Source organism: Entelurus aequoreus, linkage group LG05, assembly GCF_033978785.1.
Source record: "Entelurus aequoreus isolate RoL-2023_Sb linkage group LG05, RoL_Eaeq_v1.1, whole genome shotgun sequence".
In the NCBI taxonomy this organism is placed as follows: domain Eukaryota; kingdom Metazoa; phylum Chordata; class Actinopteri; order Syngnathiformes; family Syngnathidae; genus Entelurus; species Entelurus aequoreus.
The window spans coordinates 17,353,913-17,372,423 of NC_084735.1; the positions used below are offsets into that span (position 1 = coordinate 17,353,913).

The 18,511-nt window shown below is 41.3% G+C and overlaps 1 protein-coding gene across 1 annotated transcript in view; it reads left to right on the forward strand.

The window, feature by feature from the left end:
- The window catches only part of LOC133649921 (uncharacterized), a 334,795-nt gene extending 317,500 nt beyond the window's left edge, over positions 1-17,295 (forward strand). The window contains exons 16-18 of the mRNA XM_062046641.1: positions 6,996-7,138; positions 7,216-7,430; positions 16,345-17,295. Coding sequence (XP_061902625.1) covers positions 6,996-7,138; positions 7,216-7,430; positions 16,345-17,176 — 1,190 coding nt within the window. The 3' untranslated portion in view covers positions 17,177-17,295. The remainder of the gene's footprint in view (positions 1-6,995; positions 7,139-7,215; positions 7,431-16,344) is intronic.
- Positions 17,296-18,511: the final 1,216 nt, after the last annotated feature.

Below are 18,511 nucleotides of genomic sequence, written 5' to 3' on the forward strand. Positions count from 1 at the left end.
TGTGACCACGGGCGGGAGGGGATGGGTAATGGGTGTAACAGTCCTGCTGGAGCCTGGTGGGATGCCTTGTTCCGGGCGCAGATCCGACATGCTGCCACAAACGCCTTCGTATCTGCCAGAATGGATGGCCACCAAAAACGCTGGGAGAGGACAAAACTGGTGCGACGAATACCTGGATGGCAAGCGATCTTCGACCCATGTGCCCAATCCAGAACGCTGGAACGGAGCCGAGGAACCACAAACAACCGACCTGGTGGGCAGCCCCGAGGAGATGTGTCCGACTTCAGGGCCTCCAAGACTTGCCGCTCGATGTCCCACTGGAGTCCCCCAATGACGTGGGTATGGGGAACAATTGGTTCATGTGAAGAATTCTCAAAGGATGAAGAGTAGACACGGGACAGGGCATCGAGCTTCCCATTCTGAGAACCAGGTCGGAAAGTGATGATAAAGTTAAAACGGGTCAGAAATAGTTGCCACCTGGCCTGGCGGGGGTTCAGTCTCTGTGCGGTCCTTAAGTAGGACAGGTTCTTGTGATCTGTGTAGATGATGAATGGTTGCTCCGCCCCTTCCAGCCAATGTCTCCACTCCTGAAGGGCCAAAATGACCGCCAGAAGCTCCCTGTTGCCAATGTCATAATTTCTCTCAGCAGGGGATAGGCGACGAGAGAAGAAAGCACAGGGGTGCAACTTCTGGTCGGTGGTAGATTGCTGGGAGAGTACGGCCCCTACACCTGAATCAGAAGCGTCCACCTCAACAAAAAATTGGAGAGAACGGTCAGGGTAACACAGAACAGGAGCCGAAGTAAACAATCTTTTCAGCCTCAAGAACGCGGAATTGGCTTTGGGTGTCCATTCAAACGGAACCTTAGTAGAGGTTAGTCTCGTAAGTGGCTCAGCGACGCGACTAAAATTACGAATAAATCGCCTATAAAAATTAGAGAAGCCCAAGAATCTCTGAAGGTGCTTCTTGGAAACCGGAGTGGGCCAGTCTACTACTGCTTTTACCTTAGCGGGATCCGGTCTGAGTCTACCCTCCTCAATGATAAAACCTAAGAATGGAATGGAGGATGAGTGAAACTCGCATTTTTCCGCCTTGACGAACAGTTTGTTCTCGAGCAATCGTTGAAGGACTAACCGAACCTGCTGCACATGTTCGTCAAATGTTGATGAATAAATTAATATATCGTCCAAGTAAACAAAGAGAAAACGACCTGTCATGTCCCGAAAAATGTCATTAATGAAGCCCTGAAAAACGCCAGGTGCATTAGTAAGTCCAAAAGGCATGACAAGATACTCAAAATGTCCGAGAGGAGTGTTGAATGCGGTCTTCCATTCATCCCCCTCTCGGATGCGAACTAGATGGTAAGCGTTACGTAGATCGAGTTTAGTAAAAAACCTCGCTGATTGTAATGGAGTAAAAGCAGAATCAAGGAGTGGTAGAGGATACTTATTCTTGATAGTAATCTGATTAAGAGTGCGGTAGTCTATACAAGGCCGTAGGGACTTGTCCTTCTTTTCGACAAAAAAAAATCCAGCGGCTACAGGTGCGGTCGAAGGGCGAATGAGGCCGGCAGCTATAGATGTGTTTATGTATTCTTCTAGTGCTTTGAGTTCGGTGTTAGACACCTTGTACAAACGGGTCGATGGTAACGCCGCCCCGGCTAGCAAATCAATGCCACAATCGTAGGGTCGGTGGGGGGGAAGTGAGAGTGCTCTATCCTTGTTAAACACCGCCCTTAAGTCATGGTAGTGCTTGGGCACGTTTGTCAAGTCTATGTTCTCTATAACAGCGGTAGGTGGCGGTGTATGAGATCCTGCTGCGGAACGAAGACAATGTGTGTGGCAGGTTACACTCCAATTAATAATGGCCGAACGAGGCCAGTCTATGTGCGGGTTATGCTTATGTAACCAGGTTAACCCTAGAATGACGGGCGCGGACCGTGATGGCACAACAAGAAAAATTATTTTCTCACAATGATTTCCAGACAAGCGCAGGTTGAGTGGGAGTGTCTGGTGGGTTATGCTGGCTAATAGGCGCCCATCTAGAGAATACACCCTCTTGGGTACATACAGTTTTACAACAGGAATCTTATGGAGTCTCATGAACTCAAAATCCAAAAAGTTATCATCTGCTCCTGAGTCAATGAGAGCGCAAATGTCTATTTGTTGGTTAGACCAAGAAAGAGTACCTTTTAGCTGCATTCTGCCTGCGGCCAACGAAGGAGAACGGCGACCTCTGGTGGACGTGTCCTCTGGCGAGTGAGGGCGCACTCGTGGCCGTGCGGCGGGGCGCGGCAGTTCTTTGCAGCGGGAGATGAGATGATCAGCGGCCCCACAGTATAGGCAGAGTTGGAGGCGAACGCGACGTTCCCTCTCGGCGGTGGTGAGTCGGCGGCCTCCCAGTTGCATTGGCTCATCTATCTGCCATGAAGGAGAGGTGTCTTCGAGTTGCTCCGTCTTGCAGATGGCAGGTCTAGCTGGCGCTGATTGGCTGCTAGGTGGGGCTTGTCTCCCTCGTCGATCCCTCCTCTCCTCCAATAGGCGGAAGTCGATTTGCACCGCCAGCTCGATGAGATCATCCAGATTCGTCGGGAGTGACAGCGGGATCATCATGTGACGAATCTCGTCCGCGAGACCCAGGAAGAAAGCGTCCAACAGCGCTGAGGGACCCCAGTCACAATCGGCGGCCATGGTGCGGAACTCGATCGCGTAATCTGCGACCCGTCGTGAACCCTGTTGCAGCCGGAAAAGGGATCTCGCTGCCTCTCTACCTGGGAGTCGTCGTTGGAAGATTTGCTTCAAGGATTTGGAAAAGTTCGCGTATGTGGAGCTGGACGGTTCCATTCGGCAGTCACCCAGGTGCCAGCACGGCCAGACAGGTGAGAGATAACAAACGCTACCTTAGCCCGCTCAGAGGTGAATGCGGAAGCGTTTAGCTCGAAATGAAGTTCACACTGCGTCAGGAATTGTCTTACGTCTTCCCTTTCCCCGGAAAAACGTTCGGGTCGGGATAGCCGTATGTTGCTGGTACTTGCGGGTTGTGTAGGTTGGGTGGATGCCTGGTCAGGCACAGTGGTCGAGGTGGGTATGACGGTGGCTAGCAGCATGTTGACTCGCTCCAACATGGCGTCTTGACGCTCCGACATCCCCTGTAGACCTCGGCTCAGGTGGTCAAGCTGGTCCCCCTGCTGGTTGATCCGTTGAGCATGGCCTTGAAATGCTCTTTTCCAGGAGTCTGTCTCTGCGGGTTCCATAGTATGGCCGGAACTTTCTGTTAGGAATCGGTGAGGTGGATCCCAAGGATGCAGAGACGAATTTGTGTTTACAATTGTTCTTCCTTTTATTGGGCGGAAGCACAAGGTAGCAAAACAAAGGCGATGGTGGAAAACACAAAACACACCATGTAAAAAAAACTACTAAGAGAAAAAAAACACACAAAACTAAAAGCGCTAGACAAGGCTAGGAAAAATGTACTTCATGAAAGAAGTAAATAGACTAGGTACAAAATAAAACGCTAGACAAGGCTAGGAATAATACGGGCCAACCTGAGATGAAAAGTACGCGATGAACTAGTGAGTTCTCTTGGCACGACCAACAGGTTGCAAGCAATGGCAAAGTTCCGGCGCTCACCGGTTGTCAGCAGCCTGGTTAAATAAGCTGTTTCTAATTACTGTCAGGTGTGTGCTGCTGCCTTGCGTCAGCTGCACTCCATACTGTGAACGAGAGAGAGAGTGAACATGGAGTGCAGACAACAGAAATGAGCAAGGACATTACAGATTACCACAAAATGTTTGCTGTATTTTTGCATAATTGGTTGAGTTACTCTGAATGAAATTATTTTTCCTTAGGTTTTTTTTATGTTTAATTTTAGTATTGTCATCTCAAATACTGGGCAAAAATGGGCATGTAAAGGTTTAAAATTAAAATAAAAAACATGACATGTTTGCTATTTTTATTTAGGACTGAGTTTTTGTATTTTTTCTGCGAGGTTCCCAACAAAGGCGGACATTTCCCTTCCCTCTCCCTTATCGCTCCTGCTTGTGCTTCCTTGTCTCTCCCTATCTTGTCTTAACTTTCTTGAGGCCACAAATTAAGTTAAAAGTTAAAGTACCAATGATTGTCACACACACACTAGGTGTGGTGAAATTTGTCCTCTGCATTTGACCCATCCCCTTGATCACCCCCTGGGAGGTGAGGGGAGCAGTGGGCAGCAGCGTAGCCGCGCCCGGGAATCATTTTTGGTGATTTAACCCCCAATTCCAACCCTTGATGCTGAATGCCAAGCAGGGAGGAAATGGGTCCCATTTTTATAGTCTTTGGTATGACCCGGCCGGGGTTTGAACTCACAACCTACTGATCATGATTGAAGAATAGGCAGAGCGCGATGGAGTGATGTCAGACGGTCACTAGAGACATGTCACCGAATGCTATCTTGCTTCTGAGCAACTTCATGGATTATTATGTTACTTCAATATTCCACTTTTTTGAGTGGATTAATATTGGCCTGTGGATTACTGGATTGCTACACACATTGACTTTGAGTGTCTTTTAAAAGGAGGAAATATTGTTGTGTTACAAATTTTTGTGTGGTGTTGTTTCTTTATTTGTGATTACTCCAAGCTGATTATCACATACTAGGGCTGGGCGATATGGCAAAAAAAGACCCATGCAATCTCCATTAATAACCCAATTTTTTTTTGTACATTGTTTTTAACCTGCCAGTTTTATAGCATCTGTACTAAAAACAAATAAAGTAGTCATCATGTTTGCCAAATAAACATATCACCTGACATGTAGAGATAATTTGGGGAATGTTAGGCTCTGTATTTTGGAGTTAATTTGGTAGTTTGGCCTTTTGTCCCGGAGGCAAGCACAGAAATAGCCCCAGAATGGTGCACCGTGCAGGGCTGCCGTGTATAGAGTGCTGGCATGGTTCCGTGGAGGTGATTGTTTGTCAAGTGCACAGTAAACATGAGTTCCCCTTTTCCTCTCATTGACAGCATCTCAGTCACATTACGCCAATTTCAGTGATGAGGACACATTTGCTACTGAATATTTTCTAATACGCTTCTGCATTGGAGATTTTGTATCTGTAAGTAATATGTAACTATAATTATTTGGGTAACACTTTAGTATGGGGAACACATATTCACCATTAATTAGTTGCTTATTAACATGCAAATTAGTAACACATTGGTTCTTAATTAGTCATTATTAAGTACTTATTAATGCCTTATTCCGCATGGCCTTATCATACAACCAGTAAGCCATTAACTAAGAGTGTTCCCTCATAAACCTCAGAATTATTGCTTATTAGTAACCCTAACCCTAACCCTTATATGTTCCCCTAGTGTCCAAATAACTGTAAATTAAGTCTTTGTTACTTTAATGAGCAACTAATTAATGGTGAATATGTTCCCCATACTAAAGTGTTACCATTATTTGATACTTGTTCATGTTGATACATGTGGTATTTAATTAAGGACACTTATTACGTATGTCTAGCTTGTGTGCTATTGTGTGCTTAGCTGTTGTGTAGCTGCAAGCTCCTAGTAGTCTATAGCCCACCTTGTTTTACCTTTTGCCAAAGACTTAAAAATACAAGAAAATACCAACAACATTGGGCACTTAATGGAGGAAGCTGATATCAACCGATACTTGTTATTTTGCTGCTATCGGGTCAATATCCCATATGAATACTGGATTGAAAACCCCAAGTTTTTATTATATGCATGAATGTACTGTCCAGTGAGCCGGTGTGCCACATTTTTTAACTTAGTTATTTTTTATTATTTCTATTCATTTCCTGCTCGGACCTCTCGTGAACAACGGCAGAAAATGCATTGGAAATGTCTTTAAAGCAGAACAAGACAAAGATGAGTCTAATTATAATGATAACATTGATGAAAAAAAACATGCGGCCGGATCAGGCCCTCGAACAGGTTTAATCCGTCCCGCGAGATGAGTCAGTGTAAAATTGCGCTGCATTTTTAAATTAAAGAAACTGTTTTTCTAAAAGTGTCCACTGGATGTCGCAATAGAAATTCTGTTAGGCAAGCAAATAGTTTATCCCGGGGCGAGTAAGTATACCAAACAAGAGGTACACGGTAAAGCGGGGCTGCGACTCCTCCCCCTCGCCCCAATGTAAAAGAGGAGTAAAATAAACAATTGGTCACCCCACTAAAAATGCTGCATGAGACACTGCACGTTTGTATAGTTCTGTGAAGATTATTGTCTTCTGTGCAAGTTTAAAGAAAGTGAACAGTGCAAATGACAAATTAGGTTATTTGATACATAAAATAATTTGTATTTATGCTTTGTTTTTTGTATAATCCTAGATGGGCTGTGACTTCAAGTTTAATTGCTTTGTAGATACACTGAAATTAAATCTAATTTCATTATGTTCTTCATGGTGTTTTTAATAGAATTTTCAATTAACTTGAAATGTTTTGTCAAAGTTTTCAGAATGTGCGTGTTCTATTTTGGGCCGCAGTAAAACAAAGAAAACATTCTGAAGCTGTCATAGTTGTATTTTTAAGTTATTATGCCATGATTTTACCCGTCCGGCCCACGCGGGAATAGATGATTCTCCATGCGGCCCCTGAGTTAAAATGAGTTTGACACCCCTGGTTTAAAACAAATTGTCCTAGAGAATCCAAATCTAATTTCTAAGCAAGAAAATTGTGATTATCAAATTTTCCAGAATCATGTAACCCATAATAGAACCATGTAGTCAAACTATAATCACGTTGATTTGTTTAGGTCACGTCTAACACGAAAACCCCCCCGTTTTCTTCTTTTGTGCGTTTGTTGTCGGTGGATTACTTTGTTGAAAATGAGAACACAAAATGCTTCAGTTTTGGGCTGGGTGGGCTGCTGTTTATCAAACGCCTCAGGGTTGCCTTAAGGCAAATTATTGAAGTAGGATCAAAAATGAGTCTGAAATTCCCTAATGTTAGCAAATGAATGTTACTGATGATGTTGCTTATTCCGCAGGTCCCCAGATCAGCTGCTTCCCTCCAAGCAATTTCACAATCAAGCAGGCCAGCTACGTGGATACGTACTGCTGGGACTCTCTTATGCATCACGAGTTTGATAACGATGGCAACTTTGAGGAGCGCTCACTCTGGGTCCACAAAGTAAGTGGATCCTTAGTTTTTAATCAAGGTTGTTTCACTTGGCTGAGAACCATCTTTTCTCTGTTGCTCTTCACCAGATGTTTCCGTACTCACTTCTAGCGATGGCAGTGTTAATGTACCTGCCGGCTCTCATCTGGCGCCAGCTGGTCGTGCCTTCGCTCGGCTCGGACATGCTCTTCATAATTGATGAACTCGACAAGTCGTACAACCGATCGATTCGCCTGGCTCAGAACATCCTGGATATGCGACAGAATACCAAAAATCCGCTGACGTTTCAGGCAGAGCTGCAGAGGTAAGAAATGATCGCCTGTTGGCTTTGTTTCATGGATACAAAGAAACGTACGTCCCAAAATACACAGACACAATTGGAAATACAGTATTGACAATAATAACTGACAATTACAAAGTCTCCCAAACAGAAGACTTTACCGACAAAAAAGGTCTCTAGGCTCTGGCTTCTGGTTAGCATTCTTGCTAGCCATAGCTACTGCCAGCTTAAGTCTTTGTTTACCGAGTGGCACAAGCCAAACTCAATGAGTACCATGGGGGCATTCAAACCACATACATAAAATAATACAAATACTGTATATCAATTAATTGGGCAAGATCATTCATTTTTCTTGTTTTCATGTTAACATTTAGGCTAGCTAGCCATTAACGATAGTGATAATAATAATAATAATAATAGATTGGATATACCATATTTTACAGGCTATAAGCCGCACCGGAATGTCAGCCGCACCCACTCAAAAACGACTTTTCCATAAATTAGCCGTGCCAAACTATAAGTCGCAGCTATATACTGGTAGGTTGTGGAATGAGATATTTACAAAGATTTTATTTTCAGACCTTTACTGTTTCCAAACGGTGCCTGTAACACGGCAATAAGACAGCTGATCAAACAACACAGAATAGTCCTTGATGTCTTTATTAATCCTTCTTAAATAAGTTTCATTATGCTTATCAGGATTCTTCTTCTTTGTACTTTTTAACACTTTGCATTTGAACAGTTTCTTAGAGTGGATCATTGTAGTACATTGTATGATTTATTTGCTTAATCCATTCTACAATTTAGTTGTTAGCGATAAAAATCCATAGATTAGCTGCACCTTTGTATGGTTAAAAAAAAAAAATGCAGTATTCATTTTTTTGACTCACAGCGTGGTTGGCTTAATTAAATTTTACGTTGAATGAGCAATATCACTGATCCATGAGTTTATCAAAGTGTGGTTATTAATCGTAGTTTTACAATAACTTAAATTTTAATAATACTAACCGTTGGAAGTTTATCATTGATACTAGATACCACCTAATAGTTATGGTAGATAATAGTGATTATTAATATTTTCTGTTCTCCTTTTCATTTTAAATGTTCATAATGTAAGTACAGTGGTACCCTGCGATGAGAACCTCCCATCGTAATGAAATGAATTTAGTCGGTGCTTGCTCCACAAAGTAGGAAAAGAAAACGGTCTTTTAGATAGGAAATATTGTATTAAAACAATACAATAGAATTAAGTGGTGAGGAGGCTCTAAACCTGAACTTTTGCTCGCAACCTAAGGCTCAACTCTTAACCGAGAGACAGATCGAATCCGTAAAAACGTGTAAGATAGGGAATTCATAAACCAAGGTACCCCTGTATTATTTTTATATTGTAAATATTACTCCTGTCGGGGAAATGGTACACACTTCTGTCTTCCATCACAGAGGGCATGGGTTTGATTACCGATTGACTAAACTGTGGCGCGCCCAAATAGGAGAAAATATGTGTGATGTTCAATTGAGTCTTATGCAAATAAACTGCTACAATGTTTCCCATGTATTAAAAAAAATATATACATAAATACAAATTTAAAATTAAAACATTTTGCAATATTTTAAGTAACACTTTACCCTCTAGGTGGTATATGCTTCCATTCCCCGTAATCAAGTTCAATACAACATTGATGACGTTGTTTGTTTTAAAATTAAGAGTTTGCGGTTGGACCAATATGCTTCTGTAGTTAAGTAGCACACACACATGCACGAAATACACACACACACACACACACACACACACACACACACACACACACACACACACACACACACACACACACACACACACACACACACACACACACACGCACGCACACACACACACACACACACACACACACACGTGCACACACACACGCACACACACTCACACACACTCACACACACTCACACACACGCACACACACACAACATTTTTTTAAGTCACTTCTTATCTCTCCCACAATGTTATTTCTCTCTCTTACAGCGCCCTTTGCAATTAGTTATGCAAATGAAAATAGCTACTGTCCTTACTGTTGGCAACACTGTTCCTACACGTATGTGCACTTCAAATGCATTTTAATCTTATTTCCTTTGTGTGCTTAGTTTTACTGTAACTTCATCAATAAACAACTTCCAGTTTTTTCATCTTTAATTTAAAAGACTGTTTACATATTTGGCAAACTAAATTCCCACATTCAGGGAGGGCAGAATAATATATGTCAATAGACCAGGGGTGTTTAAAGTGCAGCCTAGTAATAAAATAAGCAGCGACAATTGAAGAATACAGCAAAAAATATAATATATGAAAACATATATATTTTAATACTAATTACTAAAGACACAGATTAGTTTTTTAAAAATATGTTTGTTTACCTTTTTTCTAAGGAAAATATATGCATTATCACCGATTAAGCAAATCATTATGACGTCATATTGACACCGCCCCAGCCACCTTCCCGCCACACCCTTAGCCACGCCCCCACCACTATAAGTATATTGGCAATCTGTGGGAAACACTTAATTGAGAAACAATATACATTTGAAAGAAACATATCGTATTTTTCGGACTCTAAGGGGCACTTAAAATCCTTTAATTTCCTCAAAAATCGACAGTGCGCCCTATGTGCTTTGTGCTTACCGACCTCGAAGCTATTTCATTTGGTACATGGTGTAATGATAAGTGTGACCAGTAGACGGCGGTCACACATAAGAAATACGTGTAAACTGCAAGATGACGCCAGTAAACAACACCAAAACTTTAAATGTTCCATTGAGAATATAGAACATTACACACAGCGCTCAAAAATCTGTCAAAATGTTTTACTACGACTTCGGTAAGCTATGAAGTCGCACCGCTTGATGGATTGTCGGCACATTAAACATATGAGTATTATTATGGTGTGTATAAGGACCGCAAAATGGCACATATTAGCAGACATTATCTTGCGTTTTGTTTCGCAATATTATGCAAAACCAACTTTTCTTACCTTCTGGTACATGCTGATGTGTATTTGGGATCTGCATAAGTACTGAAAATGTGCGCACATCCGCCATTGTAGTCCATGCCAACTCCGTAGTCGATAAGCTTCTTCTTTTTCTCTGTCTTCTTGTTATGGGGCGTTCATGCTCCGCTGTTGCCATTTCTAATATAACGTAGCGCAAAGCTCTAACTTATATCTGTCAGTAGACTCGCTATGCAAGCGCTAAAAACTGTAGTGGGTTTACATAATTCACCCACGGAACTTTAGTTATTAGAGGGTTCCGGGCGGACGTTTTTTTACGGGACACATTTCCGGCGTTGTTATTAAGCCACAAATGAGGAGAAGGTGCTCCGTTATTGATTTAAGTAAAGTCTGAATGTCATTAAAACAGTTAGCTCCATCTTTTGACACTTCTTCCACTCCCGTCCTTGCACGCTACACCGCTACAACAAAGATGACGGGGAGAAGACGCTGTCGAAGGTGAGCCATGTAAATAAGACCGCCCACAAAATGGCGCATCCTGACGAGACGCTCAGAAAGCTAATTGAAGATGATCTGTAAAACATAATCAATGCAACATTTTCACCAAAGAACCACATTTACATGTTATGTAGACCAGTGGTCCCCAACCTTTTTGTAGCTGCGGACCGGTCAACGCTTGAAAAATTGTCCCACGAACCGGGGGGGGCGGGGTTTTGTTGTTTTTTGTTTTTTCCATAAAGAAATACAATCATGTGTGCTTACGGACTGTATCCCTGCAGACTATATTGATCTATATTGATATATAATGTATTTATTGTGTTTTTTATGTTGATTTAATAAAAAATAAAAAAAAGTGGTTGGGGACCACTGATGTAGACCACAAGATAAAGTTTTAAATTTAGAAAAAAACCAACATGACCCCTTTAATGCGCCTTGTAATATGGTGAGCCTTTTTTATGAAAGTAGATCTGAATAGACCAGCTTATCGGCAGTGCGCCTTTTAATCCGGTACGCCCTATGGTCCAAGAAATGCAGTAACTAAACCCTGAGTTTAGAAATGACTCGGTTAACCTTTAAAAACTGTTGCGTTGTGTGTGTTGCTATATTAACTGCTCACTATCAATAACACAAACCTAACGTCTGCTTAAAGCATCATCGGCATATGTCAGGAATAATTTCATAAAACAAAACACTGAAGCAAACACTGAGCGCTTGCAACAATGAAAATGTAAATGTCAAAGTATTTTTAAATTGACACCAAGACCATTCATGTTGACTGACTTTGTACATTAACACAAAAACTGTGTACATTTTTGATTGGTCTTTTACATGCAAAATGGCTCAGGGTAAGTTAAGTGGTGCTGGGCATCTCAAAGGCATCAAAACAGTGCCAAAATCTGTGCGCATACAAACCACTCTGCTCACACTCGTGCAGTGTTTCTCTCAGTGCTCTCTTCTGGCAATTGGAGGCCAGCTTTGAATACACGGCCTGGAAACTTTCTTCCTTCCTGGCTTTAAACGGCTACTGTCTCCTGGTCAGAGGCAATCCGAGAGGAACTATTGTCCTTGACCTGTGTGTCCCCTCTGAAGGACATTAGTCTTTTGACAGAATAAGCCCTCATCTAATTCCTTATAAGATAAAGTGCTTAAAAAAATTAAACACGCACAAATATTTGACCACATTGTGATAATGATAATAAAAATGATGGATACGATTTATATAGTGCTTTTTCACTATATCAACTCATGACACAGGCACTATGATGTAATAATAATAATGCCTTTGATTACATTAAAAATGTATGTGTCATGTTTTTCTGGATATAACATTTTGCTAGTTGAAAGATAATGTCTTTGTGACAGACTCTTGCCGTCGTGCGTGTTCCAATACCACCAAGAAATGACATTCTTGCGAGCAGGTTTAGACTTCTTTTATTTTTCAATACCAGAGTCTCTTCCGGGTTGCTTTTCAGCCTTGCCGTTTTCTTCTGCTCGCTTCTCCGCTCCAGCTTTTCAGCCGTGTGCGTCGTCGTCTTCCCTGCGCTCTCTTTCGCTCTTACTCTGCATCCGCTTCTCTCTGGCTCCTTCTCTTATCTCCGCCTCTCTCCCTCACGTCCACGGCTGCCGCCCTTTTATACAGTTCAAGAGGATTATTTGATTGTCCCCGGCTGTGCGATCCACGCACCTGATACTGTTTGCGGCGTCGAACCCAGCGTGCCCCGCCTCGCTGCTCGCTCGCTGTCCACGCCTCCTCGCCGCCATCTTGGAGCAGGCTCCGGTGTTACCATGAATTGATTACGTGGACCCCGACTTAAACGAGTTGAAAAACTTATTCGGGTGTTACCATTTAGTGGTCAATTGTACAGAATATGTACTGAACTGTGCAATCTACTAATAAAAGTTTCAATCAATCAATCAAAACCCTGCCTCGCCGTCGGACTGCCGGCCCCGCCTCTCCACAGTGTTGTTTTTGTTGAGCTGTTCAAGGGGACCTACAGTACAGGCCAAAAGTTTGGACACATCTTCTCATTCCAATGCGTTTTCTTTATTTTCATGACTATTTACATTGTAGATTGTCACTGAAGGCATCAAAACTATGACACCTGTGAAGTGAAAACCATTTCAGGTGACTACCTCTGAAAGCTCATCGAGAGAATGCCGAGAGTGTGCAAAACAATAATCAGAGCAAAGGGTGGCTATTTTGAAGAAACTAGAGTATAAAACATGTTTTCAGTTATTTCACCTTTTTTTGTTAAGTTCATAACTCCACATGTGTTCATTTATAGTTGTGATGCCTTCAGTGACAATCTACAATGTAAATAGTCATGAAAATAAATTAATGAGAAGGTGTGTCCAAACTTTTGGCCTGTACTGTACATGTATGATGATTTTAATTTAAATTTAAAACACTTTTGTGTGGTCAGGATAATATGTATTGTATATGCTTTGGTGTACATTTTGTTGACATTTTGCTCCACAATCCCTTTTGTAACTGGTTTTCTGAGTCTGTCTGAAAGATGTTTGATTGTGGAAGCATTCCCTTTAGATTGTAAACAAAACCACGCCCCACCCCCTCCAAAAGTTTAATAATGTATCTTTTGAAAATGTACACAGTTTAAATACATATCTCAAAGGCATCATCACTTTTTTTTTTCTAGACAAAGTCGAAAATAAACTTCATAAACATTATATATATTCGCAAGGTCACATCATTAGGTACACCTGCACACTCTTCTCATCTACTCGGATTCTGCATAATAAAGCTATAGCAGCAGCAGCATTTTTGACACCGGATGTCGGTGTTATTATGTGCGTGACAAGATTAGATGAAAATAATACTTCATCCCTCACAGCATGAAGCAAAGATGGAGGAGGTCCTCTCCCTCTGGCTCAAAACTTTACTTAATGTCCGAATAAGAACGAGCGCCTCGCTGTGATGTCACAAGGTAGCCTGACTGAAAACCCTGCAAAATGAGACACCTAAAACTGCGTGCAAGCTCACATCAAAATGCATGAAACTTATGATTTGACGCTGCGCCATGTTTAACATTTTTGTAACAACCTTTGTTAGTCAGAAAAGACGAAATTCATCATAGATCTCCTCCAGATTGCGATATTTTACATGTTTACATGACGTCATAATAGACGGTAATATCATCGTTTTTATTGTGCCAAAGTGCTAACAGGACTAGAGAAATTTGCAGATGACACGGTCATTGTAAGACTGACTAGACTATTTTGGGGACGGCGTGGCGTGGTGGGGAGAGTGGCCGTTCAGTGCCGCTCACACTGGTGTATGAATGTGAATGAATGTTAGGTCAGGGGCAAATTGGCAGCCACTCTTCCTTCACTCTACCCCAGGGCAGCCGTGGCTACAAATGTATCTTAGAACCACCAGTGTGTGAATGTGGAGTGAATGGATGATAGGTTCTCACTTCTTTGAGTGTCTAGTCCAGGGGTGTCAAACTCATTTTAGATCGGGGGCCACAGGTAGAAAAATCTACTCCCAAGTGGGCTGGACTGGTAAAAAATAAAGACAACTTCAGATTGTTTTCTTTGTTTATAAATAGAACAAGCACACTCTGAAATTGTACAAATCATAATGTTGTTGGATTGTTTTTTACAATTACCTGTTTACAGTTACCTGTATATATACTTTATTTGTCATTATTTATATTTTGTGAATACATTATGTGATAATGTTCATCAGTCAACTCATTGGTGTTAATTTTCAATTGATCAAGATAAAAAAATTAGATCAAAATCAAGTTACTGTATGTTATTTATGTAGTTTGCTCATTTTCCTCGACAGATGTACTAACATCATGTGGTTTATTTTGTACATATGTAGCATCATCTACAAAGATACAAAGAATTGCTATTGCGACATCAAGTGGACACAATTAGAGCAGCAGTTTCTTTCATTCAAAAATTTCAGGTTCATTTTTATACCTAGCAAACTCATCCCACGGATCAGATAAAACCTGTTCGTGGGCCTGATCCGGCCCTCGGGCCGTACGTTTGACACCCTTGGTCTAGTCGATAGAAAAGCGTTATATAAATCTAATCCATTATCATTATTACTAGTGTTTTACTTTCGGGTACTAATAAAGAAATCTTGAACCTAATAGGTTGTAGTACAGAAGGCACACACAGTTCGACAGTTGCCTTGGATTAGATCAGTGGTTCGTAACCTGGGTTCGATCGAACCCTAGGGGTTCGGTGAGTCGGGCTCAGGGGTTCGGCGGAGGTCAAAACACACCCGACTCATCTTGTAAATAAAAACTTCTCCCTATCGGCATATTACAGATATGGCAACAGCAGAAGTCAGACTGATTTGCAGGTGTGTAATTTGTTGTGAGTTTATACACTGTGTTGGTTTTGTTGTTTGAACAAGGTGATGTTCATGCACGGTTCATTTTGTGCACCAGTAAAAAAAACATGGTAACACTTTAGTATGGGGAACATATTCACCATTAATTAGTTGCTAATTAACATGCAAATTAGTAACATATTGGCTCTTAATTAGTCATTATTAAGTACTTATTAATGCCTTATTCGGCATGGCCTTATTATAAACCTAACCCTCTAACCCTGGCCCTAACCCTCTAACCTTAACCCTAACCAAATAACTCTAAATTAAGTCTTTGTTACTTAGAATATGTTCCCTAGTGTCCAAAAAACTCTAAATTAATTCTTGTTACTTAGAATATGTTCCCCATACTAAAGTGTTACCAAAAACATATAACTTTGTCTTGAATTTGAAAAAATATATATATATATATATTTTTTTTTTCACTAAAGAAGGGTTCGGTGAATGCGCATATGAAACTGGTGGGGTTCGGTACCTCCAACAAGGTTAAGAACCACTGGACTAGATCTAAGCAGGAGACGGCAGGCGTTTCAAGTAACCAATCAGAAAGGAGGGGAGTGTATTCAATGCCCGCCTCTAAGTGCCAAAAGTGAGGAACGCCCCACGCATAGGGACACAGAGAACCATGTAAAATGATTCTACATGAGCGCAAACAGATTCCGTGCAAGTGCAGTTTTTGCCACATTAAAACGATTGTTTGTTATTCTGATACTAAACATAATTGTGTGCTGTATCGAAATGCTTACACAGTAAGAAACAAAGCACCAGTGTAATGAGTTGAGGAAAGGAGGTATTCTGTGGTCAATATGGTGAGTAGGTCTAACCATGAATTGATTTACGTGGACCCCGACTTAAACAAGTTGAAAAACTTATTCGGGTGTTACCATTTAGTGGTCAATTGTACGGAATATGTACTGAACTGTGCAATCTACTGATAGAAGTTTCAACCAATCAATCAAAAACCTGGATGGTAAATATTGAATGTAGTTGTCTCCATGTAAGAGTCGTGACCATAAGCACACAAAAACAACCCCAGTGCTAATTCTTGTGTCTTCCTGTTTAATTTCAGAGCCAAGAGGAAGAGATACTTTGAATACCCCCTACTGGAAAGATACATGAAATGCAAGCAAAACTCCTACTTCCTCGTGAGCATGCTCTTTTTGCGAGGATTCCTCCTGCTAACCTTCATGACGGCGGCCTGTCTTTATCTGGCCTACTTCCACCTTTCTGCCTTCCTCCAGGATGAGTTCAGCTGCTTTGTGCGTAGCGGCATGCTGCGGGATCAGAACTGGGTTCCTGAGCTGGTTCAATGTAAAATGATTGGCCAGCTGGTTTTTCAGGTGATCAGTGTGGCCAACGGCGCCATCTACGTTCTGTTGGCCCCAATCGTGGTCTTCAGTCTCATTCGGCTCTTTGTTTGGGACACCACCTTCATCTCAGTGTATGAGGTCCTTCCAGCTCTGGATGTGGTCAACCAACGCAGGCTCGGATGCCCCCTGAATGATCTCAACGTGCTCCTGCTTTTCCTGCGGGCCAATGTCGCACACCTGAAGTCCTACGGGAAGGTGAGGGCTTTGTGCTCCCTGGCACCCCCACAGATTGGTAAAACAACCGCAGGAGAAGGACTGAGCGCCATGCTGACCCAAGAAGAGATCGAAGAACGCGAAGAGGCTGCGATGGAGTTGGCGGAGGAGGCCAAGGAGGAAGGGAAGTTCAACCTCGTGGACATGATGACTATTCTGGGAGCCGCGCAGGGAAGAGTTTCAAACAGCAGTGAACAGAGGCCAATGAAGGAGGAGAATATGAGTTTTGGTACTGTCTCACTAATCTACACACTCAAACGCATTTTGCTAGTGCTTATATTCACTTACATCATTTGGGATGTGCAGAAAATATTTTAATGCATGCTCAAGAAGCACATTGGAAAGAAGGCCAGATGTTCATACTTAAAGTTGTCTTGTACACAAGATAAAGGAGGACTACAATTACCAAACTTCTTACATTATTATATCTCCTTCGGTTGTGAACAAGCAAGCCACTTATTCCATTCTTCTGCAGATAAGGACTGGATCAACATAGAAAAAATATGTTAATGAATTTGGACATTGATGTGGGGAGCTTATATTATATTAAAACAATACCTAATGAATTGAGGCAGAGCCCCATAGAAGCCATCTTTAACATTTTAAAACTGTGCCAGAAAATACTAGGAATCAACCCAATGACATCTGTAAATCAACCGCTTTGGTACAATCCTAATATTATCATTAATAAAATTGTGGTTAAATGGACAACATGGAAAGACAGAGGTATTACTAAACCTCATCATGTTATTAATAAAAACTCTTTTAAACCGTTCAATGATTTAGTTGATCAATATAATGTACCCAGAAATAATTTTTAACATTTTATCTCTTTAAGAAGCACATTGCAAAAACTTCAACTTGTGGAAAAGTTAATTTACTTTAGTAATTGCATTAAAAAAGAATAGATTTCCTTCACACTGTGGGTGGAACGGTTTAAAAATGCCACGGTTCGGATCTTATAACGGTTTTGTTCGGTTCACTCTACATTGTTGTTCTTTTTCAACACCTCAAAATATCAGATTTCCCAATAATCCACCATTATCATTGATCAGTTGTGGTTCTTACAACAAAATGTTGTACATTTAAAAAAATGGCTTCTAAAGCTCTGACCCTTCAGTTAGTGTAAACAAAATTGTAACTTTACTATCTTTATTAAACAAAAACATTATATACCATTAACATTAAGTGAAGCACAAGTTTAATCAGCATGAAAGTTTCTTTGTTGAATTAAAACAAAAATATCCGTTAATTAAATGTAAAATGGACAATGTTGACTAGGGACATGCCGACTGATTGGCTACCAAGTTTTGTGGAAAAGTATGTAATTGTCATTGCTGATTAATGCCTTTAAATGCTGATCACAAACACCGATCCCCTCTGGCTGACAATGTATTTATTTTGTGGTCAGCAGCTAATTATGTGTCTCCCCGAAGCTATCACCTACATTTCGGAAAATATACTGCATTTCTTAGTACCGGTATCTTAAGTGTCAATATTAAGTATAATTATCAAACTTCGAGGCTAAAGATGTTGCACACCGACAGCAAGTAGGAGCAATCGTGCTAATAGATAAGCTAACCTCTAAGCTAGCTTGAAACATCCATCCATTTTCTGCCGCTTGTCCCTCTCGGGGTCGCGGGGGTGACTGGA